At 40.6% G+C, this 14,882-nt stretch overlaps 1 protein-coding gene across 2 annotated transcripts in view; it reads left to right on the top strand.

Moving 5' to 3' along the window:
* RUBCNL (rubicon like autophagy enhancer) overlaps positions 1 to 12,289 on the top strand; it is a 59,829-nt gene extending 47,540 nt beyond the window's left edge. For both annotated transcript variants that reach the window (XM_067563128.1, XM_067563129.1), the window contains 11 exons: positions 1,133 to 1,340; positions 3,578 to 3,682; positions 4,312 to 4,354; positions 4,746 to 4,878; positions 5,275 to 5,420; positions 6,266 to 6,330; positions 7,460 to 7,698; positions 8,715 to 8,776; positions 10,912 to 11,065; positions 11,187 to 11,277; positions 11,788 to 12,289. In XM_067563128.1, coding sequence (XP_067419229.1) covers positions 1,133 to 1,340; positions 3,578 to 3,682; positions 4,312 to 4,354; positions 4,746 to 4,878; positions 5,275 to 5,420; positions 6,266 to 6,330; positions 7,460 to 7,698; positions 8,715 to 8,776; positions 10,912 to 11,065; positions 11,187 to 11,277; positions 11,788 to 11,903 — 1,362 coding nt within the window. In that variant the 3' untranslated portion in view covers positions 11,904 to 12,289. The remainder of the gene's footprint in view (positions 1 to 1,132; positions 1,341 to 3,577; positions 3,683 to 4,311; positions 4,355 to 4,745; positions 4,879 to 5,274; positions 5,421 to 6,265; positions 6,331 to 7,459; positions 7,699 to 8,714; positions 8,777 to 10,911; positions 11,066 to 11,186; positions 11,278 to 11,787) is intronic.
* The last annotated feature ends 2,593 nt before the right edge of the window (positions 12,290 to 14,882 follow it).

A 14,882-nucleotide genomic window follows, 5' to 3' on the forward strand; every position in this document is an offset into this window, starting at 1 on the left:
CCAAATAAGTGGTGATAATTGAACAACAGTAAATTTAAGGTAGTTTCTCCAAGCACCCATGTGAACTTCTGGAGACATTACATGAGGTCCTGTACTATTGGGGAAATGCCATTTTATTGGACTTGTTTAGAAATAAAATCTGCTCACCTCTTTGTCCTAAAGAGGGTTAAAAAGTTGAAGAAATGCCTATTGTAGCTTTTATTTTTAATTGTTCTTAAGTGCGGATAATTTAATAGTGCTTATTGCCACAGCTTCAGTGATACTGCTGTGAAGAATGCTATAATTACAACTGGTGCCATTTTTAGAGCATTAACCCAGTTTTTTAGTGGACTATTTGATATCTGCATTCACAAGTTACAACCCTAGATGCCGTGGCTATTTTTAAGCCTTTTATTTTTAAGCTTTCCTATGAGACCTTGAAGTTGCCTGCAAGCGAGCAAGCAACTGCACAGTGGGAGCCAGGGGATCTGTGTTCCGTCTCTGGCTGTATCAACAACTTCCTGCGTGAACTTGAGATAATCACGCAAGTTTCCTATGCTTCCATTTCCCTACTTGTAAAATGGGGTTAATTATGTCTTGCAAACATTAAAGAAGTAAGCCAGTGAGATAGGCAAATGCTTTTGAACTTCTGTATCATCCCTCACATGAGCATCTCAAAGTAGTAGTAAAGCCTGCCACTCCTTCCCAGTTCAGAATTAATATGTTACACTAAAGTGTTTATATATACTCCTCACTTCTTTAGTTAAATACTGGTAAATATGCTACATGGTTTAACCTATGCATAGTAAAATGTGTGTTGTAATCTTGGGACTATGCTCTTAAAATGCCTAAATATAGGCACCTGCCAAGAGACTATTCAGTTAAGCATTTAAAGTTTCCTCTTGATTTAAAAGAGCGAAAGAAAATAAATGCAACATATGCACTTTAAAAAAATTAAGACATTGAATTTATTGGATACTGTAACTCTTACCGGTATTGTTTTATTTTAATTTCCTGCAGTTTCTTAAATTAAAGGCCAGGTATGCTTTAATTATGTATTTCGTGGCTTGTTAATGTTGGGAAGAGAAGCTGACACTAATTTCCCATTGAGCAAATAAACTGTTTAATAAACATCCCTCTTTTCTATGTCCAGGAGAACGCACACTTCTTTGTTGCAGATATGATCATAGCATCTCTGGAAAAAATGAAGTATAGTATCCTAAGTCAACAGACAGAGCCCTGGAATGCAGAGGAAACCAGTGGATCACTAGGCAGCTATCAGACGGATTCAGAAATGTCCTCTTACACCAGAATAAAAAAACAATCTGCTTCTTCTGCTTCTTCAGACAGTGGCTATGAAGGCAAGTTATTTCATTTTAACCCATAATGCAACCCTTTCTGCCTGCCTTTGTCTCATTACCCTACTGAAAGAGTTGGGATGGATGCTTCTCAGATGGATGCTTCCCTGTCTTGTCTAATCTCCACTGACTCCCCAAAGTCTGAAATAATAGGTCACTTGCCCTATGAGTGTATCCCTGATAAATTTGTTTCCCCAAATGATTCCCACGCTTGTCAGTTTTTCCTTCATTAACATTCATAACTGTGTATCTTTATGGTTTGCGTCTCTCTTTGGAGTGTGCACAGGGATGTATGTAGTTGTGCTGGACTACTACTCACTAGAAATTGTAGTTTCATATTCCTTGTTAATGAAAATGTCAAGTTAAGATTTAAAAAAAACCCCCTTCAAATGCAACATTTGTAATGTGTGGTTTCTTCAGCTTCCTTCTTTCTATTAAGGGATATGGAGTCAGACTTTTATCATGCGCTTTATAACTTCATTAGTTCATGGATCAGTCACTAGACATTTGAGTACAAAGAAATCTCAAGCAATATTTGTGCATATGTATTATGATATGAGTCAGGGTAACAAAGGCATATGATATTGTAACACTGTACAGTACATGAATTTGTAAAATGGGAATGTCTGGAAAGGGATTTTAATATATTGTGTAACATGAATCTAAATGATGTAACTTCTTGGGGAAAATCAATGAAGTAGACATGTGGGGTGCGGGAAGCACATTACTATTAAACTTTTACATTGCAGTAGCTAATACAGGCTTACCAGCTCAGGCCCCATTGTGTGAGGCAGTTTACAAATACAAAAGAAATGACAGTCATTACCCCAAAGAACGTACAACCTAAAAGCTCATTATACATTTAGTGTGTGGTTTTTGTTTGTAATGGGCTAGAGATGGACCCATTCACCATCCGTACTGGTGTTAAGCAGGGCTGTGTAATTGCCCCAACCCTTTTCTCCATCTATCTTGCCGTAATCTTGATTCTTATTCGTGACCACTTTTCCTCTGGAATTGGGATCGAGTATCGCATGGATGGCTAGCTCTTCAATCTGTGCCTTCTTCATTCTAAAACTAAGGTCACCACGACTGTTATTACCAACCTTCAATATGCTGACGACTGTGCTATCCTCGCATACACCAAGGCTGACTTGCAATCCACTGTAGATCTTTTCTCAGGCACCTGTCATAACCTAGGACTCTACTTCAACATTGGGAAGACTAAGGTACTCCACTAGTCTGCCCCAGCACAAATTGTGCCCCCTTCTCCCACAAATTGTTATTGGCAGTGAACCCCTGGAAAACATTGAGCATTTCCCTTATCTTGGTAGCCACCTTTCCCAGACAACCAATCTTGATGTGGAGATTGAACGTAGGATCTGTTGTGCCAGCATATCCTTTGGAACGTTGCTCTGTCTTGTCTTTATTGATAGAGATCAGTGGATGGAAACTAAGATCCTGATCTACAATGCAGTAGTCAAATCCACTCTTCTTTATGGGTACAAGACATGGGTGACACATCAAAGTCTTCTTAAGCTTCAGGAGTGGTACCAACAGCGCTGCCTTAGGAAGATTCTCTGTATCAGATGGGAAGACCGTCGCATCAATGCCAGTGTTCTCTCTTCGGCTAACATCACCAGTGTTGAGGGAAAGATTATGAAACATCAACTTTGCTGGGCTGGTCACTGTGTGCGGATGGCTGATACTCATCTTCCAAAGCAAGTCCTCTTTTTCTCAACTTAGTCATGGTGAGAGGACATACGGGGAACAGAGGAAAAGCTAGAAGGACATCCTGAAAGTATATCTTAAGAAGGGAGGCATTGACTCTACGAGTTGGGAAGAGCTGTATGGCAATAGACTGCAGCGGCGTCACCTCACACATCAAGCCTCAGCCTGTTTTGAAGAGAATCTCGTGGGAGAATGGCAGAGGAAGAAGGAACGTGTACAGCATCCCAACCAGCAGTTGTGCTCTCTCCAAGCAACCACCTCTCACATGTGTGAAAAAAAATCTGTAGCGCACGCATTGGACTCCTCTGCCATCCTAAGTCTCATCAATGACTTTCCCCTGGCAGACATCATACTCGTATAGAGGGACAGCTGCCGCAGATTTTGTTTGATGGAGAGGGAGGAGAATACAGTAAAAGAATATTTAAAATAGTGTCCAGATCTAAACGTATTAACCCCCCCCCCCATACCTTCCCCATGAAACTCTTGTTAATCGATCACTTATGTTGTTAAAGGTTGTGCTGTGGTGCAGGTCAGCTCATCAGTAAATCCATTGTCACATCATGAGGCTGGTAGATTTCACTGCGACAGTGACTCGGATGATGAATTTATAATTATTGGTAAGACTTACGAACTATGTAGATGCAACTTGCAATGAGTCTGGATAGATTTACTAACTACTGCAGTGCCACTTTTCCAGAGCTACATGTTGCCATATTTTGTATTTTATAGTACAAACTCATAGGCGTATGATAAAGTTTCTCTCTTGGTAATCATGCACTACTTACTAATGGTAAGAGTTGAAACAGCTTTGCATAAGTAACAAAACCCTATCATGCATAATAATGATATAGGAATTTCTTTCTAAAGCAAGAATACTTTCCACTGGTTGATGTGTGCGTAAATGTTCATGTGCAATATATATGGTAGTGCCCAAAGCACACATACCACAAATTCCCTATATAGTCACTGAGAGACATCAGTTCAATTCCCTGCTCTGCCAAAGGTTTCATGTGTGATCTTGGGCAAGTCACTTAGCATCTCTGTGCCTCTATTCTCTATCTGTAAAATGGGATAATAGCACTTGGTCTTGTGAAGATAAATATATTAAAAATTGTGAGGTGCTCAGATACTACAGTAATGGGAGCAATATAAGTACCTAAAGTAGATAGAATACAATGGTAGAAGGTGTGGGAGGCTTTTGCTTTTGTTTTAGTTGGGCTAACAGATTTCTCCTTCTTTTCTGCAGAACTTGAAGACTTGGAAAATATTGCAGCATCTCCAGATGAAAGGTAATTTTTTGTATTTCTCATAACTTAGTAAATAGCCAGGTGGCAATATTTTTCCCTGGCATATGGTAGACCGACTTTCCAGTTGCTCTTACTTTCTAGGTTCGTAAGGTTGTTGTGGAAGCACATTATGCTTTTCCTAAAGGGAGGCAGGAAGGGAATATTGTTTGAAGCAAGTCTCTGGCTGATTTTGGAGATGGTATTGGACTCAGAATGGAGTTGATCCAGTTTTTAATTCTTGCCAGTGGGATGATAGCTGTAGCACAGGGGTCTTGGAGGGCATGCGTGTATCAAAGCAGAGGGGCAGGAAGGAAGGAGTGTGAGGAATCTTCAGGGATGTGGAGGACACAAACCTACTTATGAAATGCTACCATTTGGCTTGTTTAATTTTCAGATCATCTTTTGATCCGGACTGCAATTCTGCCGAAGTAACAGCACAGAAGCTTTACCGAGCGTTCAGGAAACGTTGGCTACAGACAGAAACTGACATTCGGTTGTCTAGCTGTCTGAACACAACTATGCAGAAAGTAAGTCTCTGAACAGAAAACAATGTGCTTATTAATCCGAGTATTCAATGCAGCTGCCTCATTGCCTTGGGGAGAAAGAGGATGCATAGAATGATATGAGCGCATGCTCAGTTTTGTTTGTTTTTTCAGATGTTTTGGGAAAAAATGTCTGTCTTGGTTAGAGAGCTCTAATGCATTTAATGCAATGTAGGACAGTCATGTACATGGAAGCTCTGTGAACGCAGGAAGTTCTTCAAGAGTTGCTATTGAACATGACTTTGGGCATCACAACTGTGATGTGCTGACAATTGTTGTGTTGAAGGTCACTGCATAGTCTGCAAAGAATGTTAGCATCTGTTCAACTGTTAGGCTGCAGGTTACATTTCACACTTAAGTCTGTTTTTCTGTCTTCAATAGTTTGTGAATAAAGAAAATCTTCCAAAGGAATTTGAGTCTAGTGTGAATCTGGCAGAAGAAATAAAGGTCAAATCCAGATTAAGAGGAACTATAGACTGGGCCCCACCTAGATTTCAAATAATATTTAATATTCACCCATCACTCAAGTAAGTCTCAAGTACTTATCAGTCTTGTGGGATTTGTCATTTTGTTACCGTTTTACACTGAGCCCAATCCAAAGCCTGTTGAGATCTATGAAAGGACTCCTGTCGGTTTCATTGGGCTCTGGATCAGGGCCATTGTTCAATACCTTGTTCTCCAGTGTTTCACTGGAAGTTACATAGCAACACTGACTATTGCTGTGTCATCATGTCCTGGTTAAACTGTCTAGTACTGTTAAGCAATATGGTAAGTCATTTTTTTAAGGGTTGTGGGGTTTTGTTTGTGTGTGGTGTTTTGGGGTTTTTTTTGCTTCTCTGCTGACTTAAGGGTGTTTTTTCAGTAAGGGAAGGCTGACTTTGCAGAAGAACTATGACTCTCACTCCACTTAAAGTGCAGTCAACTGCACAAAGTAAACAAACTAATAACTTTTTTCTGCCAACTTCTGTTAAACCAATCTTAGATCTTACTTGTAATTAATAATGGCTACAGAATGTTCAAACAAATGTGACTTGTTTTCCTCAGGCTGACAGTATCCCTTTAAGCTTTCTTACCAAAAAACTGGGGAAGTATCACACTTCTTGCATACCATGATCTCTGGTAGCAGTGTCTGAAGGAACTGACACTATATTCTACAAAGACTAGCTTAGAGTTTCACTGTAAAATAGCATACAGAGATTTTCTTTTACAACTTCTCCCCTTCCTACATTGAGGGGTTTTTTTGATTGACAGGATCAGACTTCCAAGTTGAAAATATTCTGAAGTATTAGTGCAGGTGTCTATCATTTTAGAAAAATGTAACTGATCAGATATGCTTTTGGATAGTCAAAGTTAATTTTGTCTGTCTGTACAGGAGAGATGCTGTTGTAGCTGCGCAAAACTTTAGTTGTGCTGGTTGTGGAACCCCAGTAGAACTCAGTAAGTATTGAAACACAAACAAAGAAACACAAAACCCCAAACATACCACACCAAACAAACCCTTGTTGTTTGCCAACCTATATTCTTGCATTGCCAGGATATATTTTGCAGTTCTCTCAATACCTGAACTAGAAGAAAACACTCCAAGTTGGGGATGCACTTAGCTCAGTGCACAATAGGATCATATCACCACCTGAAATGTCACTACAGCCCGAACACAATACTCTTCTCTATCAGCTGTAGGCTACTCCACAGCACTCCTGCTTATCACAGTTAGAAGTGGTGACTATCAACAATAAAACTGGAAGCACTATTTATGACATTGTAAATAGCTTGACTTTTTAAAATAGGCTAATAGTAAAATATAAATAAATTCAAGTCTCCAGGCTGCAAAATGTAAATCTTAATTAGAAAATACTTTTGGAATAGAATCATAATCCTTGTCAATTGATACTGTCAACTGGTCTTAAAAAGAAAGAGGGTGTGTGAGTGGTTTTCATATTTTTAAAGACTTGACCACAAAACTCTGTTGGAGTTCTAAAAATGTTTGGGATACTTTTTTCACAAACTGCTTAATGCATTGTAATGTGCAGATGTATCCACTTCATCAGGTCTTATTACATGGGAAATCTCTGAAATGACTATAAAGCCCTATACTGGATCCATTATACAAAGACAGGCACGCTCGCTCAGGACTGGCAGAACAAAATTAATATTTGAGGTGGCATTGGTAATTCAAGCCCATCAGAAGCTCAGCAAATCATTAATAATGACTATGAAAAGGAATTAGTGAGGTTACACCTCTAACATTAACACTGAATCCTGCACTTGTTTTGGTGGAAACAGCATTGCTTTCCAATAAGGATCTGTGTAAATTTTGGTGGCAATAACTATGATCAGTCTTGCATAGGCAAAAGAGAGGTTCCTTGCTTCTGTATTTAATTCAAAATACTAACCCTGCTCATGAGTTTAGCTCTTCAAAAAACAAACAAAAACCCTCCAAAACTCCATTTTTCTACAGAATTTTTCTGAATTATTTATTAGTGGATCGACACAATTAAAAGGCAATACAGTAACTCTTTAAAGAACCATTCTTCTAAAAACTGCCTTCATTGTTCACCCTCCACAGAATACATCAAGAGACTCCGCTATTGTGATTACCTGGGGAAGTACTTCTGCGACTGTTGCCATAGTTATGCACAATCTTCCATCCCTTCCCGAATACTAATGAAATGGGACTTCAAAAAGTACTATGTCTGTAACTTCTCCAAACATCTCCTATACAGCATATGGCAGAACCCCATCTTCAATGTGTCATGTATCAACAAAACCCTCTATACAAAAGCAAAAGAACTGAACAGAGTCAGGGTGAGTGTGGCTTCTTTGTAATTAAAGTGTGTGGACATTGTCCCGGACACTGCCAGAAGAAAGGCTAGACACCAGAAATCTGGTTTAATTAGGCTGCTGCTTTATTAAGTACCAGATCTTGGAACTATCTGGTAATAACTTGTCCAGTGCAGGCATTCTTCATTTGTTATGTACCACCTGGGGGAGGGCTACCATCAGCCTCTCTTCTCTTCCTCTGTTCCAGTCCACCTGGTACCGGCACCATTGCTGGGATCCCACTGCCTTCCCTTCATATGAGGGTCAAGGGGAATGGGATAGGAGGTTGTCTCCTTTCTGTACCTGATGTTAGGAGCACCAGCCCTATTTTCCACCTTGTTTAAGAGATGCCCTCTCCTAATCCACTTCCAGTTTATCAGGGAACTGGATGCCCTATTAAACAAGTACCTGCACTAGGCACCTGCCACCACGGGACACCAGCAGTTTGATTGGCTGCATCTCTCTGCCCGTGAGGAAGATGTGTCTGGGCCAGCAGAGGAAAGAAAAACCTTGGCTCTTCTAAGAATTGCACACTCCCTTTACCCTTCTTGTGGGCACTCTGACCTCCTTGGTGGTTGGGGGAGGAGAGTGGCTCTGTGGTTGACTGGTTGGACAGAAGGGTGCAGCAGAAGTCTATTGGCTCTTGTGTACCCAACGGAAGGGCTTATAAACTCTTCCCCTGCCCTGGGGCATAGCAGTTGATTCTATATAGTCCCTGATCCTACAAGGAAACAACTTGCAGCATTGGGATAATGTATTGTGACCATGCATACTCACTGGTGGGCCAGACCGTTTGGTGCATTATATAGCTAATATTTCTAACCCTCTATTGTGTATTTTTCCTAATTTTAAACTAAAACTGCTGTACTGGTGAAATGCTAATTTTTAAATATCATGGTCTAAATTACTGCTCTTAAACACTCCTAAATATATAAGTATCCTGCCCTGCTTTTCATTTTAAATACTACATTTTTTCATTTCCCTCTCCCCCCATTGTTTAGGAGATACAAGAACAGCTTTTACATATAAAAAAGCTACTGAAAACCTGCAGGTTTGCTGAAAGGTATGGAGCATGATTATATATAGCAAATACTTTGTAGAAAAAGTGCAGTAGGTATTCATGGAGCTTACCCCTCCAGAAGCATTTTTAATCATGTGCACTTGTTAAAGAAGTTAGTTCTGTATGACTATCAGAAATTCTGATAACATCATCTTCCTTTCCTTGGCATATTTATCTATTGCAAAGGTCAAGAGAGAGTGTATTTATAAGGCAGTGTCGTTTTTTTTCAGCACCTTTGTAGAAACCCTTATGAGACTTGATTAATGATTAGATATGTCTAATAATTTTTGGCACAATATTTTTTCTTTTTCATCCCTCCGATACTCACATTGTTCCTCCAAGAGGAATAATATCTTTGCTCAACAATATAATTTCTGTTCAAAATTTTTCTAAGATAACGTAAGTGGTTTTTCCATATGTTGCTCAAATGATGGCTCTTCAATAGACTGTATTCATTCCATCTTCCTTTAAATAATGACACAAAACAAGCTGTAGAAAACATGCATATTCTGCCTGAGGTAGGCAGCCCTAATTGCTTTCTCGTATTATGCAGTGAGCTTAACTTCTCTACGGCTTAAGATAACATTGGTGGGTTTAAAGAAAAGTAAGATGTTCTTCCAGCTAATTTTATTATTTTTGTCTAAATCACACACTTGACTGCAATGCTTAATTTAATAACTATAAAATGGAGAAATAATGGACTTCTGTTTTGCACCTACAGTTAGTTGTGGGTGCATGTGATAGCACTTGGACACTGAGCTATCTGAGTTCTGAGTATAACTAAGTTGACATCTAAATGCTATCACTTACACCTACCGAATTTAGAGGCCTTTTATAAACCAGGCAAATAAGTAATTCTTTTTAATGGTCGAAACTAAGCCTTTTTGATACACCCTTCTCCAACTAATTAAGGTTAGCATATGAAAGTAAAATGTACAGCTGTAGTGCTCACCTTGCATTTGTTGCAATGGATGTACAGTAAAAGCTTTTTAAAAAAAAAAAAAAAAAGTAGTGGCAGCCACTTGGAATAAATGGCTTTCTTCTGCAGAATTTTACTTTAATCGTGACCTATGCAAGACAACTAACTGTCTAGCGAGTGGTTACCAACCTTTTTGGCTTGAGGACCACAGATATCATTTTTACAACCCTGAAGGGCCACCAGTCTCTGCCAGCAGGCCTCCACCTCCCTGCAGCCAGACGGAAGAAGTTCAGCGAGGGCCCCCTCGTTCATCTCCTGTCCCCCTGGCTGCAGCAAGGAAACCGCATGGGTCCTGTAGCTCCGTGCGTGCCACCTAGGACCCTAGGCAGTGGCTCCCTTCTGCAACCAGGAGGACAGAAGATCACTGCTCCCCTCCTTCTGGCTCCAGCAGGGACCCAGGCCGTGCTCCCTGCTACAGCCAGGGGGAGGGGAGCGCTGATCTCCCATCCCCTTGGCTGCAGCAAGGAGCCTGCACCAGTCTTTTAGCCCCGCGGAAACACACTCCACCTGGGTCCTTAGGAAGCGGCTCCCTTCTGCAGCCAGCAGGAGGGGAGCCACGGGCCACTTTGAAAGCTCCTGCAGGCCACTTTTGGTTAGGAACCACGGGTCTAGATGGTATTTGTTTTTGCTTTTTATGATGTACAAATAAAGTCTCAAAGGCCTTTAAACCCGCCCCTCCCTATAATCCCCCCAAAACAAACCAACACCCAACAACAACCTACTGCTTTTTGTGCGCTAGAATAGCAAGTTTTCTATACTGCTTCTGTGTGAGCATCTTATAGACGATCAACAAATTGTGAAGGGAAATTTTTTTAAGTTTAAATACTTACGGAACGTAAACTGTGAGAGAAAAAGCTATGTTAAATAATGACCCACACACACTCTAACCCAAGAGCCAAGAAAGTTCTCACTATAGCCTTCTGATGAATACTCCAGCAGAAACTGGGTAGGCAAGACTTGATATTCTTAACTTCTAAGGATAAAAAGAAGCAGGAAAAAAATTAATAACTTTCAGGCTTTTTACCAAATTCACAAGTGCCCTTTAACTCAGTTCTTTCTGACTGATTAGATGTAGCTGTCTCCACTTACTTACATGTTTTGATGAACATGCTCTCAGTAAACATATCACTTCATAATTTAACTTTTTTTTAACCTACAGTGTATTGAAAGAATTTGATCAGGTCTCCAGCCACCTGACGACAGAGCTGCATCTGTTCTCAATGGATGACTTGGTGAAGATGAAACGAGGGCTGTTGGTACCTCTTCTCAGGGATATTCTGAAAAGCTCCATATCTCATGTAGAAAACTGTGAGGTAAGGAAGTCTCTGTGTATGGTGTGTAGCCTGAAGAATAGGCACGACGGACAATATTCTTTCTTAAATATGAACTTTTAATAAACATCAAAAAAGTAATTAACTCTTTCAATTCTTCTAGCTTTGTCAAGCCAAGGGATTTATTTGTGAATTTTGCCAGAGCTCGGATGTGCTCTTCCCATTTCAGACTGCCACATGTAAAAGATGTACAGGTATGTTCCAGCCCAAAGCTGTTTCTTTCTTGCACGTGTGTGCGCGCGTGCATATATAATGTTTCAGGCCCGCAAGATACTTAAGTACACACATGCCTAATTTTAAGCACATGAGTAGTCCCGCTGACTTCAAACTATCTTGTCTCAGTGAGTTTGTCGTGTATTTGAAAACTTGGGCGCGTCGTCTGAATGTAACTTAAAAGAAAATTCAAGTGTGTTCTTGGTAGGGATTTACATATTTCAGGACTGAGGTTGAAATAGCAAATCTATTGCTATCTATTAGATTTCACTGGACCTAATCCAGTACCCTCTGAAGTCAGTGGAAAAGATGCCCATTGCCTTCAAGGTGAATTGGCTTGGGATCAAAATATGGAATAAATCTTGTTACATTGTATTTCATTGTCCTAACCATGAGTCCTCTTCAGTTACTTTCATATCTGGATCAACTATCTTCCTTCAAGGAATACAGTTATTGATGCAATTTTCCCATCTGCTTGTATGTGTAAACAGTTTGCAAAGCGTGCTTCCACAAACAGTGTTTCAAGTCGGAAGAGTGCCCCAAGTGTCTGAGAATAGCTGCTCGGAGGATGTTTTCAGAAGCTCCATCTGAGACTGGATTACTGTGAAGAGGCCCACAGGTTTCTGTATAGACTAGATACAGAAACTAGATACAGATTCATATGGTGTCTGTCTGCAGGTTGGATAATGTTGTTTTAAACATTACTACTTGTAAATCAACCTGCCATGTTAACCATGTTAACCTTTTTTTAAATGTGACTTTTAAAAAAAGAATAAGCTTTTAATATCATGTTTGAATACCTGACAGAAAGTAGTCTTAACTGATCACATTAAACTGTATGTTAATGCCATCATTAATATTTTGCTGCTATTAGTTTTTTACTTTTTTGTTTCTGAACTTGTTTTTATTATTATTTTATATTTGACATGTTGACAATTCCCATCTGTAACTTTACATGCAATGTATAGACAATAAACAATATTGAAAAACTCTTTTAACCTTGTCAGATTTTTATTACAAGCAAAAGGTGATAAAATGTGAGGAATTTTTCTCTCATCTATTGAAACAATACAGCAGCATCCTAACTCAAAAGGGTGATTTATACTGATTTTAAAAAAGACTTACACTAATCTGTAGGGCAGCACTTTCCAACCTGAGAGATGCCAGGCTGCTGGGGAGGGTGTGTAGGGAGAGGAGAGAGAGATACATGACCCTGAATCTGCTCTGCCCCCAGCATGGCAGGCTGGTTGACTACTACAAGGGAAGTACCGGGTATCTCTTTGGAAACTGACTGCTTTCCTTCCCTGCTCCTGTAGTTGCTTCTAATGAAGCCAGCCATGGAAGTGGCTCCTGCACACACAAGTGTTGAGCTATTGCCTGAACCTATATCACTCCCACTCCTGTGGTACTTGGCTCAGCAGTGACAGCACAGATAGCCCAAGCTCCACTGCAACACCAGGGAACACCCATGGACAGAGACAGCCAAAACTTACAAGAAGGATCATTGTGCATTGTAGATATTGACCTGGATTACATGTCCCAAAGATGCTTTCTCCCTAACTAAATGCCTTTAAGATACTGGGTTTGCGTCTTTCATTCTAGGTCTAATTTCCTCTGAGACTTTCAAACACCCTTCCCCTTAAATATCCATTCAAATGTTATTGCTGTACTAAAACAAAATGGGACTCTGGGCACACTTCAAATACAGTTCTTATCTTCCTGTGGCTGGAAACAAAATTTAACTGCTTATTGCATAGATGTAAGATTATCATCTGTTACTGTTATCTAAGATCTGCAAACAGACATGAAATTTTCCTGAGAAGTGAGTGATGTCAAATGGTGAGATTTGGTATTGGGGCACACCTACAGAGTTGGCTGCATTTAATGTAATGCAAGTGTTAGTTAATTGCTGCATCTGTACACAAAACTGAATAAGCCGCATTAATGGATTTGCTATAGGGATTTACAGTTTATGAAAAAAGTTGCCTTAATCCCTATATAGGACAATTTGCAGGACTATTGGATTTGTTTGAATAATGCAAAAAATGTTCACTTAAACTTTATTTGGCTGTGTGTGCTTTCCATGAATAATCTTGTGAATGAGTTTTCTGGCACAGATGTTTCCAGAAAGAAGAATGTTAAAGTGAGTTTGTTTTGTGTGTATCACACAAATAATCTATGCTAATTTTAATCAGGCTCCTTAAATATCACATGGTTTACCTGACCAGTCATTGGTAAGCACCACCATTTTAATTCAAACTTTATCAACTGTTGAGTTGAAAAACAAAAAAGACCTTTTGAATACATCTGAAAATCATAATCTACTTGTGGACAGCTTGCGAAGAGAGAGAGGGTAAATCTGTAATAAAATCATTACAAGTTTTTTCATTTAGCCTATTTATTATATAATTTCAGAACATTAGTATCCTACAGCTTTCTTCTTTTCTTCATCTTTCTTGTTCTTTTGGAGCTGCTATCTTTCCCTAGTGGATTGACGCATACCCCAATCCCCTGTAGTATCCTGGCTGACCAGCATGGTGGAGGCACAGACCCAAATAAATGATATGTTTGTTTTAATTAAAAGTATGTGTGTCGGGATACACTTTCATTCTTTGATCTTAATTTGGCCATTCACGGAGCTGTAAAATTCACCAGTGGTCAAGGGGTCTTTGGCACCCTACAGTGTTTATAATCTGTCTTGTATGGAATTGACTGTGTATGGGGCTGCTTTCAGCAGCGTTAAGCCCTGCTGACAAATGTTTGTATCTGTTCACAGTTCTGCTGCATGCTCATGTCAAAGAGGTGCTGGAACAAGTAGTGCCAATAGGACATTATGCCCTAAGACCTTCACAAGAGTTTGGTAAATTGTCCTTTGTCTCTTGGCCATGGCCGGAGTGAGGTTTTGGAGGAAGCTGAACTAGTATGAGGCAGTTAGTTTAGTGATGTCCTATTGATAAGACATATTTTCTGAGCGGGCTGCTCACATACACCTGGTATACTTTTTTGCTGGAGATGGTGCTTCGCTGCAGCCCGAGGGGCAGAGAAGGAGACAACCCTTGGCCACAGCCGGCAGGGGGAAGCCACAGTAAGGTACCTTCCCTGGCCCTGGGGGCATGCTGAGGGGAAAGGACAAAAGACTTGTTCAGCCTGGAGAGATGGGGTAACCGGTGACTCCCTGGCCCACTACAAGGGGTGGAAGCGTGAGACCCACTAGGGTGAAGCCGGCTGTTTGCCACACATGGTGTCAGGGGAGGGATTGATCATGCAGTAGACTTAAACCAGGGCAGTTCTAGCCCACCCCACTCCAAAGATGGAGGGCCTGGTAAAAGCCTTGATGCAAGCCACAGCTGCCCAGCAGGAGGCTACCTGGGTCCAGGCAGCCGCCCAGCAGGAGGCTGTATGGTTGCAGCAAGAAACCAACCACCTGCTGATGAGCCAAGCTGCCCAGGATCGAGCCCTACTACAAGAGATAGTGAGCCAGCTGAAAACCATGGTCCGTGGCCATGAGGGGTCGCGCCCCCTAAGGGCCAGCAACGCCAGGCCGTGGCCAACCTGGAGCACTGCCAGAAGTTTGACCAGATGCTGG

The sequence above is a fragment of the Emydura macquarii genome, unplaced genomic scaffold (genome assembly GCF_026122565.2).
Source record: "Emydura macquarii macquarii isolate MOO-44397 ecotype Brisbane River unplaced genomic scaffold, CSIRO-AGI_Emac_v2 contig_2473, whole genome shotgun sequence".
Classification (NCBI taxonomy): domain Eukaryota; kingdom Metazoa; phylum Chordata; order Testudines; family Chelidae; genus Emydura; species Emydura macquarii.